At 40.5% G+C, this 18,432-nt stretch overlaps 1 protein-coding gene across 1 annotated transcript; it reads right to left on the bottom strand.

The window, feature by feature from the left end:
• Nucleotides 1-806: 806 nt before the first annotated feature.
• LOC142395157 (gamma-adducin-like) lies at nt 807-18,180 on the bottom strand. The gene is made up of 15 exons (XM_075478423.1): nt 17,963-18,180; nt 16,888-17,118; nt 15,630-15,774; nt 14,839-14,990; nt 14,307-14,387; nt 10,492-10,641; nt 10,036-10,179; nt 8,173-8,271; nt 7,649-7,822; nt 5,779-6,039; nt 5,467-5,583; nt 4,134-4,223; nt 3,330-3,453; nt 2,597-2,695; nt 807-2,438 (listed from the first exon to the last, which is right to left on the bottom strand). The coding sequence occupies exons 2-15, from the start codon at nt 17,086-17,088 to the stop codon at nt 2,188-2,190; spliced, it is 2,088 nt and encodes a 695-aa protein (XP_075334538.1). The 5' UTR covers nt 17,089-17,118; nt 17,963-18,180; the 3' UTR covers nt 807-2,187.
• Between the last annotated feature and the right edge of the window lie 252 nt (nt 18,181-18,432).

Here is an 18,432-nt window from a genome sequence, read left to right as displayed (position 1 = left end):
TCCTGTTGTTTTAAGAAAATAGCTGCACTTAGCCCTGAGGTCACAGCACATGTGTCACCTGCTCTTTACTCTCTTTAGGACTGTCAGTTCTGGGAAGACCCTTGACCTTTGTCAGCCCCACACATAAATGTGTCAAACACACAAAAAATAAGGTTTGGGCCCTGACACTGGTTCTTCATATAAGTTGAGAAAGTTTCTTTCATGAGTACCTTGTCCATAAGGTAAAAAGATTTTTTTTTTTTAATGATTTATTCTCAATGACTTACCAATGATTTGTTGATAAAAAATGTTTAGGTTCAAAATAAATATTGCTTCCACTGTCATACCTTGTCCTCCTCTCCATATCCCACGTCATGGCAGAGGTGTGTGTGTGGTTTGGGGATGGTGAAGGTACAGATCCTGTCACTTCCCCAACATGAACACCTGTTGGAGACACCAAATCCCTCCTTTGTCTCCAGAGCCCCCTTCAGTGTATCACCATGACAACTACCATTCATATCATGGCCAAAGACTGATTATGCAGCTTCACACGGTCAATTATCACAGAACAGAGTGAGTGTATTGTTTTTTTTGGAGGAGCAGCTTTTTTTTTTTAAAGACAGGGGACACTGTTTTTAGGAAAGCTCTTTGATTTGATACTGGAGTTTTTGTTTTGTCTGGTCTAATATAAGTTTTTTCCACACATCAACACATCAGTCAAGTTTCACCTTTGAAATATATGTAAAACTTCCTAAGAACTTGAGAAACTAAGAAAGATAAGAAGCAATGACTTTAAAAGGCTTATATGCAAGAAAGCAACAGAACAATTATGGAAGATAGGCCAGCATTTTATTACATCAGGTGAAAGGCAGATTTCAAGGACTGACACTGAGGCAAGGTGGCTGTAATGTAAAGCACCATGGAAAAAAAACTCAGGCGATACAAATAGCAATGTAAACAAAAAGGGGGGATACAAGCACGAGGCAAGGAAATTACAAAAGTTATACAATCTGTAAACACATGATGCTGTCTGTGTTCAGTAAATATGGAACTTAATTAAAAAGTAAAACTTAATCATACAAAAACATGGTGTAGGGAGTGTTAGAATAATGTTATTAGATTGTGCTGTCACGTGTGTTTCATTAACATTTGGTTTAACAAATTTGAAAAAAGAAAAAAAAGAAAAACTTCACAAAAACAAAACTATTTACAAAAAAGTTCACACCCTTTGGGTTCAGACAATTCATTCACATTATTGACTGGGATGTAAATATATGATCATCTAGTATACTTCATTTCAAACTCTTTACATTGGCTAAGAAAAAACATGTTGCCTTCACTGACAAGTTTGGACAAAACTGCTCAAAACATCAATCCATTTATGCTTTCTGTGATTCAGACTTGCCACTTTCATTGCCAACATCCAAAGATGTGGTGATTAAGAACAGTCAAACATTGTCAATCATAAACATTACACAACAATCGTCACTTTACTGAACTCTCTCTGTTAGCCACAGTCAATTCCTTGTCAATATCTATTGTAGTAAAGCAGCAACCATGGGAACAGCATATACATGTAACAGCAACATGAATTATGACTGTATTATTAATCACAGCATGTTTAGTTTAAGACAGGTTATGTACTGTAAATGTGTCAAAACTATCAAATCCTTTATGTAACTTTCAAACACTATTGTCTTATGCCTGTAATATAAACCCACATATATTATTACAAGTAACTATAACTATGATTATGTTTGGATAAAACTCGTACTTCTTATAAGGATAAACATTATTAAATCTAGCTAGTTTCACCCACAATTACACTACTGTTATGACTGCGAAATTTAAAAAATTGTCAGTTTACATTCAATAACGTGTGCAAAAAAAAAAAAAATGTAACCAGTCCAATCTGATGTAACTTTGTATGAACTATTAAGCTTTGTTCCTGTAAAACCCACTTTTAAACCCCATTGAAAATATGGGTAATAACCACAGAAATGCAGTTTTGCATTCACTTTTGATCTCTTATTTTAAAACTACTGAGCTCTCAGTGGTCAATCAAAAATACCCAGGAAAAAACACTTATCCATTGGCACATCTTGAAGGAACTTGGAATAATAGCTGTGGATAAAACAACCAAAATTATGAAGGATAACCAAGATGTTTTTCCCATAAAACAACTAATTTCTTTTAAAGAAAATGCATTTAGGCTTCTGTTTTTTCTTTCTCCTCCTTCTTCTTCTTGCTCTTCTTCAGGAACGAAGGAGTGCGGAACTTGTTCTTCTTTTTCTTTGGGGACTTGGTTTGGCTCTCTGGGGTCTGAGCGCCCTCCGTCTTCTCCTTTGTTGTTATAGAGATTTCCACCGTTTCGGAAGTGCTCAAGCTCAGCTTGGATACCTCGACGCTCAGATCCTCCTCCATCTCTGCCAAGTGGTCTTTCCCATTGGGTATGGGGTCTGTCAACAAACGAGAAAGTCAGTGAAGAGGCCAATGGATAAGACAGCAGGTGCAATCACACAGACACGGTTGTAATCATGAGTTAAAGTATCCATTTAATTTGAGGGATATTGTGCCCTTTAACACAAAGTGAAATACCAGTTGACTTGCTAATTACCTTGTTTAGCTGGTGTCATTATGGGAGAGAGGGAGAGGGAAATAGTAGAGCCATCAAAAGTGATCATCTCATCAGCATCAGTGGCATCATCATCGTCCTCTGTAAAAGGATTTAAGTCATAAAGGTCAGTCATCCATCAAAGGCGTCATCCTCTCTGCCTCATGAATGTCTGCACTCATTTTCATGGCACACCGTCCAAAAGGTGTTGAGACACTGATACAGTCTGGACCAAAGCCATCCCTCCACCCATGCTTTTAGAATGGCAAATACTTTACTAACAAAAACCACTTAACAATGAGCTGATTGAACCGAGTTAATTTCGTCTCTTTCAGCTGACATTCCACCTCTTGACACATTATCAGGATAAATAGTTGCCACTTTGGTGAACAGATGTTTCTCTCCTGTGCACACATTTCATCCTCATCTACATTCATAACTAAGTCATGCAGACTCTGACAAGACTGATGTCTTTGCAGCTCATCTCTCGTCATCCTGCGAGCAGACTTCATAGCGCAAAGGAAGAGAAAAAACATGAACTCACAGCTTCAGCACGGCGTTTTTTGAGGGAAACTTCTTGTTTCTGTCCAACGTTTGCTCCAGGCAGCAAGCAAAGACTCTGGCTGGACTAATAAGCTACCTTGACCACAACCTAATCATACACTTGTTATGAGGCTGCAATAAGAGCAAAGAGAAGACACAATCTTCCTAATGCATGAAAGACGAGGATTAGTACCTTCTTGGCCTTGCTGCTTTCTTTCTACCATGTTTTTGTATTCTTGTAGCACATTCTCTGTAAGTTCATTGAAAGGGTTGGGTGGAAGCAAGCGAGTCTGCTCCTCATCTTCAATGATGAAAGCCTGATAGAAGGGAGAATATACATTGTTATCATGGCCACCTGATGTAACTGCTCACATGAACGAGTGAAGACGGTCAGAACTTGTATATTTACAAAAAAATTTAATTGACACAATCGTCAAATTAAAGTAACATTTTCTGAAAATCCCAAGTGGATTTCTGTATCCGTTGCAGTAGCCTTAAATTACAGTGACTAGTCTCACTGAAAAAAGTCATATTAAAGGACACAGTTACTTTAAACATCTGACAGTCCAGTCTTGGTGAGTTTCATCTAAAATTTATTTCTAGCATCTGTATGTGGTAAGATTGATTTTCTATATTCTAACCTGAATCAAGATTTGTATTGTTTTCAGCACGCTTTCTTAATTGAATGTTTTCACACTGAAAATAGCAAAGCAAAAAGTGTGTGCATTTTGTCCCAAGCATAATAATGAAACAGAAACAAAGTCTCTTTAGCTTTTGATACAGCACACCTTTGCTCTTTGGCCACAGTTGAATGTCTTAATTGAACAAGGGCTTTGTGCAGGACTCTATGTTGCCATGGTGATTGCTCTGAATGTTTTTAGTACAACAGTGTTTCAGGCCATGTACATAAGCAATTGAAAGTCACTAGAATATGGTGACATGTACTGCATCGTGAAATGGAACTGCACATGTAGCTTTTTACAAATCATGTACTTACTGGTCCTGGTATGGTGTCCACAACAATGCCTGCTAGTAACTGAGATTTTGGTCCTGAAGTCATCTGGTCGCCTCTGTGCTGTTCTTTTATCTGAGCAAACGCATTTCAAACAATATATCAAACTTTGTTCTGGAATTTTTTACATTATAAGGAACATTTGTGTAGCTGTAGCACACTCCAAAATGAGGTTTATTGGACATACAAAAGTGGTTCCGAACACAAATGGCAGTACGATACATCCATCAGCTTTAAAAGCTCTTCTCCGATGTGAGTTACATAGCTTTTATGGCTTCATCAATCTGTGGAAGAAATGTCCCTCAGACATTGGTGACTTTTGAGATAATGGCTTTTACGTTAGTGCTCTGTGTGAGTCAGACAAAGATGAAAGGCTGCAGATGCAGCACAGAGCATTTAGTGTTGTTAAACCTCATAATGCAATGGAAAAATACAGAGTAGGAAAGATTCTTCATTTGAAAGGTTGGATATACAATATTTTCAACCTCAAAACAGCAGCCAACAACTGTTTGCTGAGTAATGTTGGAGCAGTGTAATGACGGTGTGTCGTAATCTGAGCTGCTCTGTTGTGTTTCGTGCGAGCTGGGCTGACCGCACATACACGCTAATGAATGGGATTTTCTACTGGTTAGTGCAGAGCAAGCAAACTTCCAGATTCTATTCCACTGAATAAATCCTGTTCCCTGGCTAAGATAGCCTCAAGAAAAAAAAAGGGAAGACCGCCGTGTTCTTGGGACAGACAGATCTATGAACTGCCGAACAGGCTACATGTTAGACTTCACTTTCAGTTCTGTTATGCTTTAAAATTCTGCACTCTAGTGTGACGCCCTGCAAAAGGTTGTCTATTGCAACTTTAATGAGGCAATCTGTATGAATCATCATGAAAGCAGATTTAATGAGAAATTGATTTACAATCAGAAAGCTCATATCAAGTTGTATTTCATTAGACGCTAAAACAACAAACCTTGCTAAAACAGTATGAATCGTTATCAGGTCAAAGCTATGAAGTCGCAATTTCTACAGAAAGTGAGCATCGGGTTAATTCAGACTAGTATCAGATGTGCTACAGGCTCGCTTGTGATTTGATCGATTGATTAATCAACCGTTTTTTTGTTGTATTTTTTGTTAATGCTATACAAATGATTAACTGATGATGAAGACAATCTACAAGTCAGAACATTATAGTTGCTCCTTATGGTTTACAAACAGTAAAGTACCTAAATATATAATGAGGAAAGTCAACATGAAGACAAAAATAACAAAGTTTGCAACATGTGGAGGTAATGCTGTGAAGTAATGTGACGAGTTTTCCACTGACCCGGTTCCTCTTATCCAAAACCTCACTTGGATTAGTGTTTAGTGGGACAAACTGGTTAGGATCATCGATCTTTATTGGGGTGCCGACGCTGTTTCCTGGCTCGGAGGACTTCATCCACTAAGAGACAAAAAAGTTTGAAGAAGAAAAAAAGCTTAATAATAAAAACTAAAACATTTTAAACATGCTTTCACCAGACATACCACAAGAGGGCAGAATAATACAAAGGAATGGCAGCTCCTCTGCCAGTTCAGGATGGGAGTAGAGTTAATTAAATAAATATCCTCCTGCAGTTTGACACAAAAGTCAACATACCATGGTTTTGGTCCTGGGGCTGACATCCCCGCTGAGTGACTGTTCAGGAACATTGACCTTCAAGTAACTGTTGGGTGAGTTGAGCCACCGGGTCCTTTCTCTCTGCTGTTTCTGCGCCATAAATTTGAAGGGGCTGCGCAGACCCAGCTCACCGTCCTCCGACGGCACAGCCGACACCGTGGCAGGGATTTCCACGTCGTTCTTAGAGCGGGGTTTCTCACGGACAATGGGGTGCCGATAAGAGTAGCCTGTTCTGTATCCCTAATAGGTCACACAGAAAGGAAGCATGATTGTAAGATGCAAACTGGACCACTGTCCTTTGCCAGAAGGGAAACTGACATTTCTCATTGCTCTTCAGTATTCAAGAAACAGATCAAATAGGAGATGAGAAAAATACAAAAACAAAAAAAAAATGCTAACAATTTACAGGCCACCCAACATCCATTTCCAAACTGCTTTTAAGTCCGTAAACAACACAATATATACAAACAGTGCTTTTACAGATTCGCCTACTTTCAAAGGGGAAAAAAGGCTTTTTTTTTTTTTTTTTTTGGTTTGTGAACAATACATCAGAAAGCGAGAGAAAACTACTGATGGGAACTCGCAGTCAGTACAGAGTGTAGTCAGAGGCCTGTACAATAGCACAATCAAAAAAATAATAAAGACTGGAACTTCTGCACAGACAATATGTCGAGTTTGCCACCATAACAAAACCTTGCATCAGGCTTTGATGGCCACAGCGCAAGTTCTGTATCTTCACAGGAATGTTCACTGGAGCCTTAACCACCACACAGTTTAAATGTGACTGAAACAGTGAAAATACATAAAATACTGAATGCAGCAGTTGGACCATTTGTATACTTACTTTTCTGCAAGCACTACAAGTTCACAAGAACTACCATAAGTTTATTTGTGTGCCTGCTGACTTCATTAATGGTGTAACAGATTTCGTTTTAAATATAATGAACGGCTGGAAGATTTTGGCTGGATACACACGTCGGGGTTTTCGAGCGCCTCGCTTCTCATTTACTTTGACAGGGGTGACGTCTTGTGCTGCCGACTTGAATTCTGGGTCCATTGCTTCACTTTGCTGGCGAAGTTTGCAGTGGAAAGTTGAGAAAGGTTCAGATTTTTCAAGTGGCAGAGGAGGCGCTAGCCAATCAAATAATGTGAAAAAATTGTGAGCCTGATCTTGGGACTGACGTGGAATAAGTTCTGACTCATCACAACTAACAAACGCCACCTTCTCGAAGGGAAGGTCGGACCTTCAGTTGGAGCAGCTGAACTTGCATCTGCACCAGAAAGCCTTGGAGAAAATGCCAAATCCAAATTGAGTGTACTACAGTCCTTCCACTAAGTGAATTTGTGGTCTGTGTGGCTTTAACTGCCTTCAGCATGCCTCACCATCTGGAAGCTATGATTGAGGGGGTGGCTATGAGCACACAGAGTTAACGCAGCTGCAGCCTGCTTGAGCCACAGTCGTTAGTGAGTAGCACTCAGACAGTCTGACATCTTCTCATTCCACAGAACAGGCCATTATCAGCGTGGTTAAAATAGCCTGGTTTACAATTGGTGCACAGATATCTTTGCTGTTGGAATAAGATAAGCCGACAGCAGCCTGTTCACCTCAAAGCACAGTTCACTCGACTCAACACGCTCTCACAATAATTACAATAACATCCATATTGTAGTGAGAGATAGTACTCCTGGAGACGGCAAAACTCAAGCGATATAATTCAACTTTTGAAAAAGATTAACAAACACACATCTACTGTCATTGTGTTCTCTAATCAGGCTCTTCCTGAGGCAGCCCAAGAGACAGGAAACTGAAGACAACATGGGTAAAAGACACAGGTCAGGGTTTGCTCACCAGGTTGTCCAGCATCCTCATGAAGGACTCGAACTCAGCCTCACCCACTCTCCACTTGACCTCATTGTCCATCACCACCCCGGCAGCAACCACTGCCTGCGTCACGGGCTTAAACTTCTCCCTGTCCAGGAGCACGAGGTGGTCCAAGCTGCCTGAGCACCTCAAAGCATTCACCTAAACAAAGGCATTTGATTATTATTATTGAGCTGTTAATACAGTGTCTACATCGGATCACTGGCTAAATAATTATTCTGTTCAAACAGATCAGCATACAGTAAGTGCAGATGTTTTACGAGCAATGCATGCAGTGAACGTTCCTTCTAAAAAAGTTAATATTAGTGCTTCTTAAAATTCAAAAGACTTCATACGTAATATGTAAAACAAGAACAGTCCGAGAACAGTGATGTCTCGCGTACATTTGTATCTATACTGTCCAAACATCCTGCCTGCTCATTGGCAGCTGTGGCACTGCCTTTTGTCATTCAAATTCTGACAAATTTTTACTAACAGAAAAAAGGCATTACCTGGATTTCACAGGCTTGTTGTGAGTGGTACACATAGTGAAAAGCTTCTTCTACTGTTTCTCCTAAAGCGAGCAGCCCGTGGTTCCTCAGAATCATCACCTGAAAGCACACGGAACATTCACCTTAATCATATAATGTACTGAAGAATGTGCAGAATCCATTCAAATCATTCACACATCCAGACACGGTGTTATGGAAGATGTTCCCTCATCATCATGCTTCTCTTGTGATGAGACACGTGTGGCATCTTAAAGCAAAAGCACACCGGAAAACAAGATGCACTGTTTTGTTGTGTAATCAGTTTCTATCAAGACAAACATGTAGAGGTCTGACAATATTATAACATGGATGATTTTATGTTAGTCTTTAATCTGCATTTCAGAGAAAAAGTGGACAATATTCTATTATAGCCCTTTATAACCCACCAAATGCAGAAGTCCATGCATGCCTTAAGATAATGGACAATGATGCAAGGTGGTGCAGCATTTTTTGTGTGTGTGTGTGTGTGTGTTGCTCCAATACAACACAAAGCAACACACAAAAAAAAGACTTGTCCGAGCTTGAGAGAACTCCACATATACAGTAGCCTTAAGTTGAACTGGCGTTGTTTTCCTGGACGCTTTAGCTGCTAACATCACTTTTCTTAAGGGCCGAAGGAAAACTAAATAAACATGCTTGAGTAGGACAGCTTCAGGGGGAGAACTCTATTTTCAAATGTTTCTCTGCCTTTCCTTGATTTCCGCCAACCGCTAAATCAAATAAATGACTGGTTGTTAAACAATTAGGACAATTAAGACAACACTCATTAGTCCCACCACATTACTTGTAAACAGAACACAACCAAGCAGACTAGGAAGCAATGGCCACAACTTTTACAAAAAAAATCCTAACTAAAATAGGAGTTCGGACCCATTTATGGTGCATGTACTGCATGTTTTGTGTTGGTGCTCTGCAAACATACACCAACAAAATCATGGAATGTACATATTCATTTTTTTGCTGACGTTTGCGGCAGTCTCTTTAATTCTTGTGTTTGTGCTGTTGTTGGCCTTTCGGTGGCGTGAAACTAAAGGGTTAAAAATCTCTAAAGTTATTTAGTTACTGTTGGAGAAAACCGGGCCTTCTGTTTCTTCAGCTTAGCTAACGGGCTGTTGGCTTCAATATACAGATCAGAGTAAAGCACTGTTCTTATTAACTTAGGCTTCGGTCAAGTTAGGACGTGGGTATCATCTGTTCCTATCTCACCCCACACAGATGCTATCCTCCAAAAAGCTAACAGTGCAAAGCCCTGAGAGATGACTCAACATGACAGTCGAATGTTCACTGGTTTAATACCAGCTTTAACTGGAGGGGGGGTGATCAAAGAGGATGAAATGAGAAAAACAATGAAGACTGACAGAGCATGGGTGAACAGCTCAGACAATCGCTTCATTAGATATTGTCAAACCTCACAAGTAACTATTTACTGTATGTCCAATTTACATTACTGAAGTACACAATGAAGTGTAGAACTCACACAAATTTCACAAATTATCTTCGGGATCAATAAAGTATTTATTTAGTATCTATCTATCTCAGTTTGTTTTACAGGGAGTAATAATTTCAGAGGATGTTTTCTTGACTGAGAGCAGTGATGTCCTGGAGTCTGCTTGTTGGTCACCACAGTCATGACAGAACCCAAGAAAGTCTGAATCCAGCTACAGAGCGCAAAACATGTAAAAACCTCTAGTCTGACTTTTCAACAAAATTAGACCAAATCCGACACAGGTCGGACACTTCGAAGATCATTTGTGTACGATACAATAAGCCAAACCTGTGCCGTGTGAAGCCTGCAACTAATGGAGTGCCTCAGCTTGACAGTACCTTGGCAGTCGGGCCCAGAGCTTTCTGAAACTCCACCTTCTCCTCTTTATTATCCAGGCTGCCATGGTAACCAAAGCAGCTCACTTCTCCCAGAAGCAAAGCCTCCTGGGAAATGGGCAGGATTCCACATTTCATCGAGGACACCTGTTAACGTGGGATAAAAACAACTGAGACTGTGACGCACCAGCATCTCAACAGAGGTACAGCTTTTGCTTTCAGGCTTAATAAAAACACAGTTATACAGCGCCGTTCATCGTGGGCTGTGCATTTTACAGACACGCTTCAAAGAAGATGGTAAAAATGCATTACGGCGTGTCTGCATCTAAAATAATGAGGCATGCATGAGGCAGCCCTTAAATCGGCTGTCGTCCTCCGGTGCAGAATAAGCTTTTAACAGCGGCTTTAATGCTGTGATTAAAATTTGGCTCATTTAACATTTGCCTGCGGCGTACTTACGGCAGCTGTAGCTGGGGTATGTATATGGATGATGCATCTCACATCAGGGCGCATTGAGTAAATGGCAGAATGAGGAGCAAATCCAAAATGGTCAATGCCCAATTCAGTAGAACCCTGGTCCACAACTTCACCAATTATATTTACTTTCACCTGCACATGACAGAAAAAAACCCACAATTTTAGATATAATAACAACAAAATTAGAAGTGTGATGAATGACAATTTTACTGCACATACACATACTTTGAGGCCTATAAAGATGAATGTAGTTCTCTCCACATGGAACATTTGTCAGGTGTTATTTTAGGTATTATTTTGGATATAAGCCATCCATGTGTGCAAACCTTCATGTGGACAATCTAATTCTTCTCTGACAGTCTACATCATGTCACCCACATATGTTCAAGCTTGTGTGCAACATATAAAAACACTAACTATGAGGCCGCAGAGCTTTCCATAAGCACCAGCTGGAATTGTCATTTCACGATCACCAGCCTCACATCTAAAGCAAAGCAAATGTGGTGATATAGAAATGTCAATACCAGGACACAATATCACTGGCAAATATTAGCAGCGTACTTGATGACAAAATGCATTTAGAATTCTATTTGCTGCACAGGCAGCGAATGTCTCTATTAACTACTTCTTGCGGAGACAATTGGAGGCAGCAACTTTACGACCGCACAGTAAGCATTAAAAAGTTCACTGAAGGCGCAGCGTTTTCTATAAACGCCACTCAGACATTTATGGGCTTAATGAATCAACAGATTAATGAATGATCGGTATTTACATGGCACCTTTACGGCAGGCCCATCTATAAGAAGAACTGCAAACACGCACAAAAAGAGAGACGAGGAGCAGAATGCAAAAAAAGGGGGGGGGGGGGGGATCAGCAGGATGCAGATTTGCATGATTATTGTCAAGAAGGAAAATAAATGACGAAAGGTTGTATCTTTTCATGATTTCAGTCAAGCGTTTCACATGTTTTGATATTTCACAGATAATTTTAGCCTAGACTAATCAAAAACATATTTTCTCAAGTTTGGCAAGCCATGATAAGCCTTACACGGAAGCTGTAAACAAATTAATAAATAATGATAAGTGGTGTCAAATGTTTGTCAGCCATAAAAGCTCTTTCCCTGTTAGGAATAAGAAGGTTCTGCACAGGAAGCGTAAAACTTGTTTACAGCAATTCACTATGTTACAGTCTGGTGAGAAAACTGGAAAAATCCAACCTTTAGGAGCACATTTATGATTAATTTGTGGCATTAGAATCTGACAGACATCACAAAATTTGGGCTTTTGCAACTTTTAAGGGGGGGCAGAGCTCCATCAGTGCCCTCTTTTTCCTACAAGGCGGCTACGCCTGGGAAATTCTCGTTCACAAAAAGCACCACACAGCGCTTCTCACTATGTGAATTCACTCTATGTGCACAGCCATTCTTCTCTTCAATCACACAATGATAAGCATATCAGGGATTTTAGGATTCATGGTCATGTCCAAGTCTTGAAAGCAGGGGTGGATCCAGATAGGAAGGGGCCTCTGCTAAAATCTGGCCGGCCCCTGAAGCTCCCCTGTCCAATCACTGGTGGACTGCCTCTATAAATTATATTTAGCTGTGCATATGACATCTGAAAGTATTTTATCTGCACTATTCACTTTTAAATGAATGAATTAATGATTATTTTTCATGTTGTTTTTGTTTGTTTGTTTTTTTATGATTTTATTGCACTTTGAATTACCTTGTGTACGAATTCTGCTCTACAAATAAAATTGCTTTGCTTTGCTTTTGCTAAATTGGTAAAAATCACAAACACTTCTGACAACTATAGTTAAGCTGTGTTTATATCCTGTGGGAAATATGACAAAAAATATCAATAAAGGAAAGGAAATCCAACTTGGATCTTGATAAAAGAGGATTGATAAGGAGAAACTTATATTTTCGGTTATATATAAAAGCAGCAATTCTGGATGAACTGCAAGGCAGCATGATGTCATCTTCCATTTGACATTGGAAGCTGAACTTTCAAAGCTAGCTATTGGAAAAATGTATTTTCTAAAAATCTACATATTATTCGTATAATTTCTTAAGATCACAAAGAGCTTGAGCAAAGCAAATTATATTCAAAGGTATTTATTTGCTCAAATCTAAAACTGCAGCCAACAACAAACAGAGAACAGCAGGTCAAATGCATAAACACCTTTACTGAATGGAAGCTGGGCATACACTTGGCCCCTTCTTTTTTTTAAATGTTGTCCCATATATGGCCCCTGGAAAAATTTGAGATCCACAATGGACTAGAAGGTGACTTTACCACTTTATCACCTGAGCCACGGCTGCCCCTGATTCTAATACTCAATCTCTGCATAGTACTGCACAATTATTCACATGTTTTTTCTTACAATTTTAGCTATAAACAATTTAGAAAATAATATAACCCAAAAAAAATAAGTATTGCGCAGAACTTCATCTCGCGACGATGCTCTCGTTTTTTTCTTCTTGTGCTATAAATCCAGTGCATCCCTTTCATTCAGTGCAGTGCGCCTTTGGCCTTGTTTAGTTCAGCTCCAACCAAGATATTGGTAAGAGAACCTTCAAAGGCCAATTATACCAGGCAAATGCGCTGACGCGAGCAGCTTTGGCCCCCCGCAGAAACACAAGTGCTCCTGTTATAACTTTCGCATGAAGAAATGTGTCCCTGTAGACCAGCATCTACTGAGCGAGGTATGGACCACATGCGCACAACAAATGTAGCCCGTGGACAAGTCCGTGTGGCCTCTCAAATTGCTGAGTACACAGATGCGTGCGCGCACACCCTCTGATGACGGCATTTACATGCACATCCCACTGAAGCATCCAGCCGTAGTGGATGTGAACAGTGTAACAGCCCTGTTAGTCAACATGTAAACGCAAGAGTACGATGAGGAACAACAAATACACGTTTTACTTGTATGTACTTGGCCATTTAACCGGACCACTCTTCATATCCTAGTATACATGCATGTGAGTGGAGCTGAGTAATTAATGGTGTTGTCTGTGTGAAAAAACATTCAAGACATTTTGCCTCTTCTAACGTTCTTTATCGAAGATCATTGTACCCGCAAGTTTAGCAGAATTCACAGTAGAGATGTTGTCTTTAAGTTATTTGAATGGTGACTTTGTCAGATAATGCTGCGGCTATGAGATCAACATCTTTTCAAAGCAGAGTGACAGCCTGGAAATGCTTTATGTGAACGCAAGTTGGCGTGCAGCCCTAACTATCTGTTCTCAGTCACAATGTCTGATGCATCTGACAAAAGAAACAGAAAAATATGTGAATAAGGGGAGCTTTATTGGGATTCATTTCTGTGTTTATAGACACTTACTTGATTGGCCAGTCGAACATACTAACAAGTATTTAAAAACTGTTTTTGTTTGTCTAATTAACTCGATGAGTTGACTTTTTCTCGCATCACGTAAAGATGCTTACTGCCAGACTGATTTGAACATGCGTATGAAACAGATCTAAAACATGTCTAGATGAGGAATGTATGAACACAGACAGTGTTAACATAAAGTGTGGTCGATAAAAGAACATTCTCATTCACGTGTCTTGCCAATACAAATCAATTCATAAAGCTCTAAAACAGTCTTACAGCACTTATACAGCTTGTTTCCCACTTTCAAGCATTTAATAGATTTACAATTAGTCTAATTGTGTTTTCAGCTTAAACACTGGAAGGGATTTCAGTAGCACATGCAGTCAAATGCCACAACAGTGCATTGTTTTAATCCTAATGGGAAAATGACAGCCCACGCGACCATTGTTCTTACCAAATTTGCTGCTGTCACTTCGGAGAACGACAGACCTCGTGGACTGATAAGAATATGGTCCTGTTCTTTGCTGACTCGTACCTGAGACAAAACGGACACATTAGTAAACTCGCTTATCAAGGCAGCAATAAAATGAACTGCACGAGTAAATTCCGACGTTTGTAAACGTTCAGCAGGAAATTATTTCCTGCCACAGTCAAACATTAGTGCTGCCATAGGTGATCAACGATTTACACTTAAATTGAGGTTAGCAGCTTGAAGAGGCTTTGTCTTTGAGGAAAATCTGAGCTTCATATCTTGATATCTCAGCTGTTAATGAAATATTTCACCGTGACTTTCTTTCTTTCGGAAGTGTTTCTCATTCACATAACTTACATTTCTATACCATGATTAATACTTTCAGAAAATAAAGAAACATTCCTCCTTAAGTGCTTTAGGAGCTGGAGAACACGAGGCTCACACAGAAAAACAAATCTTGTGCAGCATAAATAAGCAGGTGTGCACTGGAGCGTGACAATGAAGTTGTACTCACGGTAATGTAGGAGCTTGTAAAACGAGCCCAGCTGAAGAGGTCAACAAGCCTGTAGAGGCTAGCCAGCCTGGAACGACTCTGTTTCTCCCCTTTGGCAAAGGAGGGAGACTCAGTGCCGTACAAATCATTGACTGGAGCCACCATCCCAAAGCCTGCCACAAGACATAACACCATAAGTATGTTACATTACATATTATATCTGCATTCAGAACATTTGTTGAACAAGGATGGTTATGATTTGCTTCCACGGTATATACAGTTAAACATCCAGGGTATATACAGTTAAACATCCAGGGTATATACAGTTAAACATCCAGGGAACTTGAGTCTCTACAGCTGACGGTTAAAAAAGGCCTTTCTGAGAAATACTCCACATGAAGCCGAAGGGTATCTCTGGACTGTAATGCCTTATAAGGGAATTAATGATACTGAAACTGATCTTTTACAGCCACTTTGGCTTTTTAAAGGAGCTGTTCATCTCAACAACTTCTCAGCCATAGTTGGCCTGTGACAAGCACAAGGCAAACAGGTCACACAAACATGGTTACCAACTGCAATAATTCATTAGTATGACTGGTCATGAGGGCCGCTTAACGAGAACACTGACAACAGAAAGTGCAGTCAACAACTTTCTGCCTTTTCTGCAATTTCAGGGTAGCTGAGTATCACAAGAGTCTGAGAGTTCAGTCAAACAATGAGGATTATCAGCCTACATAATGCACACAGGCAGATGGTACACATCGAGGGACAATCGGGCCCAAAGATATATCTGCACAAACACTGCCACTCACTGATGGGCGAAGTCAAAGGGCCAGCCCCTCCCACTGTACTGGCCATAACCAGGTCAGCAATCTGTCTCAGTGCCAGGAGACCTGATGGGTTGTTGCCCTTCGTCAGCTGGTCCTGAATCATGCCTTCCAGCTCATCTTTAAATACCTGTAAACAAAGAAGATAGGAGGAAAAAAACAAGTTACAAGTCACATTATCCTAGCAACTAATATATACATAACCTCGTCTTCATTCCAGCACCTCCTGGGGATGCGTCAGGGAGCCCAGTGTGCTTTCAGACACTCCTTACAACAACTGCACACAAATCACCAAAGGCTACACAAAAAGCTCTTTGTGTGTCTTATAAAAGGGGGCTTCATTAAGAGCAGGGAGCCGCATTAAACCTGACCATCAATTTTTGTACCAAGATTGGCATGTGAATCTTGAAACAGCACTATTTTCATGTGAGCTACAGCTAAGCTCTGGCATTCTGCTTCATCTGTCCACGGTTCCCATGGTGATGAGATGAGTTCCACTTGTTGGGTCTGTTATGCAATCGCAGATGAGTGTGGGCTCGTCTTATTTCCATGCACTGGCATGTGTGCATTACACCTTCCTGTACTTCATCTAACAACACTGCACTGCCTCTATTGTTTTGTCCATCTGTCACGGGTCAATAAATTATGACTAAATCTCTGCAGTCGTTACACAGCATCACAAATTGAATGCATTCTTTAAAACGCAGGACTAACTCGAATGCCTTGGCATAGGTTGCACACTGAAAAGAAATGCAACAAAAGATTGTTTCCTAAATTTTTTGGTTTTGACCGATCAGTAGTTTAAAACCCAAAGAAGATCGACTTTATATGGTGTGTGTAGTGATTAAATGACCTGCATCTACAGTAACAGATTTATACTGTGTTTATAATAGATTTCTTAGACTCTGCAGCCTGGAAAATAACTTAGTAATGCATTCAGACAGATTATAGTTAAACACAACAGGAACACACAGTGATGGAAGTTTGTGTGTGACTCTTGCACCTTTCATTTCCAGCTCTATCGACAGATTAATATTATACTGGCTCTAAAGTTAGAACAATCACAGTGATTCAAACATTCAGAGAAAAACCACAGCAAAAATCTATATCTAAGTGCAGCAGCATATTTGAACAAATACCTTACATAAACATGCATTTCAGTGCCTCTCTGGTTTCAGTCATTACTCATGCACAGAAAGCTTCTGTGTAGGAGGGCACTTGCACAGAGCTGCGGGCTACATACTGGACTCTGCAGGATCTGGGTGACCCTCTTCTTCTGCTCCATCATGTTGAAATCCTGCTTCAGGTCCGGCGACATGTTCCTGCTGCGAAGGTACTCTGGGTCACTCTCGTCCATGCGGTCAAAGTAGCGCTGCTTGGAGTCGTTGCTGGAAAGGGACAGGGTCAGAGACCCCGCAGTATGTCTCACATCCACCAAACTCATGTCCTCACTGTAAGGCCTCCTACGCTGCCTCTGGGAGAGAGCAGAAAGCAGCACAGTTCACCTCACACTCAGACTGTCAAGGCAGAGGATGTTGTTTCAGCTGAAAAGATAGTGTATGGGTGCTGTGGTGACTCATGTAATTACACAGATAAAGACAAAAGAGAGAGAACATTGTTGTGTGATTGATGCTGCTTTGTGAGTGCAAAGCTGTTGATGTACAAAAATGAGGAGTTAGTCACAGCTCTGCTTTGAACGTGATGCAGGGAATTCTCCTCGGAATAAGTACAGTATAATAACACAACATGCATGTGAACATGTTGCCTCTTAAGCACTCGCAACAACCAACAACTCCGTCTCACGTACAGTGATTAATTATGTAGTACTTTCAGAAACAAAGTTCAAAAACTATCTCCTTGCACAGACGGATGACATCTCACATTGTGAGAGATGAGAGCAGTTTTCCAATTCTCATTGGCAAAGAAAACGCTGAAAAGCATGGTCGTCGGTAAACAAAGGTAGGCCGCATGCAAATGAGCTCCTGTGAAAAGCAGTTAGCACCTTTAGTGCACAGTAACCTCTGGATGTGGGGGTGGAGGGACAGAAGGGGCCACAGCCTGGGCTGCGTTACATTAGGCCTGGACATGAAGTTTTCCCACTGTATTAAACCAAAGTAACGCTCCCAGTGCAGGTTTAACAGCAGTTTGTTACTATATCACTCGATGCAAGGCATCACGTTACAACCCTAAGCCATTTGCAAATAAAAGTAACACAGAAGAGGATAAATCGACTGAAGCTAAAATGCTGAATAAAAAAAAAAAAAACAAGCGAGGACTTGAACTTTCGCATCAATCTCTTGGTATAAATGAAAAATTACCTGAAACAAAGTACCCTTAACTGCCTCTGAGCGACGTGATGTTGAATTTCTCCGACAGAAACGTGGATAAATGTGAACCGGCGCGGATGTTATTCCCAACTCGGGCACATTGTGAGGAAATAGCTTGCAAAGCGCAAGTTGTGCAGCTACAGTATCCAGACGGAGCAGACTGCCCGCTGCGGGTAAGTAGTGAGTTGAAGAGTGAAGAGTGGCTGCATGGAGGAGGACGTGGGTGTGTTTGTGTGGGAAAAGGGAAAACCGACCATGTGACTTCTCTTATCCACCCACTGGGCCCTGTGTATTCAGGGGGACAAAAGCGCGGCCACGCAGGACCAGTTCTTTACAACTGTACAGGAGCTCTCCTGTAATATTGAGCGTGCAGGTTGTCGGATTGCCTCACGAATCCCGAAATATGCCCAAAGGAACTTGTTACAGAATTGCAACCTTTCTTGGTTTTCTTATATTAATCC

This window comes from Odontesthes bonariensis, chromosome 2, assembly GCF_027942865.1.
Source record: "Odontesthes bonariensis isolate fOdoBon6 chromosome 2, fOdoBon6.hap1, whole genome shotgun sequence".
In the NCBI taxonomy this organism is placed as follows: domain Eukaryota; kingdom Metazoa; phylum Chordata; class Actinopteri; order Atheriniformes; family Atherinopsidae; genus Odontesthes; species Odontesthes bonariensis.
This window is presented reverse-complemented; position numbering and strand designations above follow the sequence as displayed.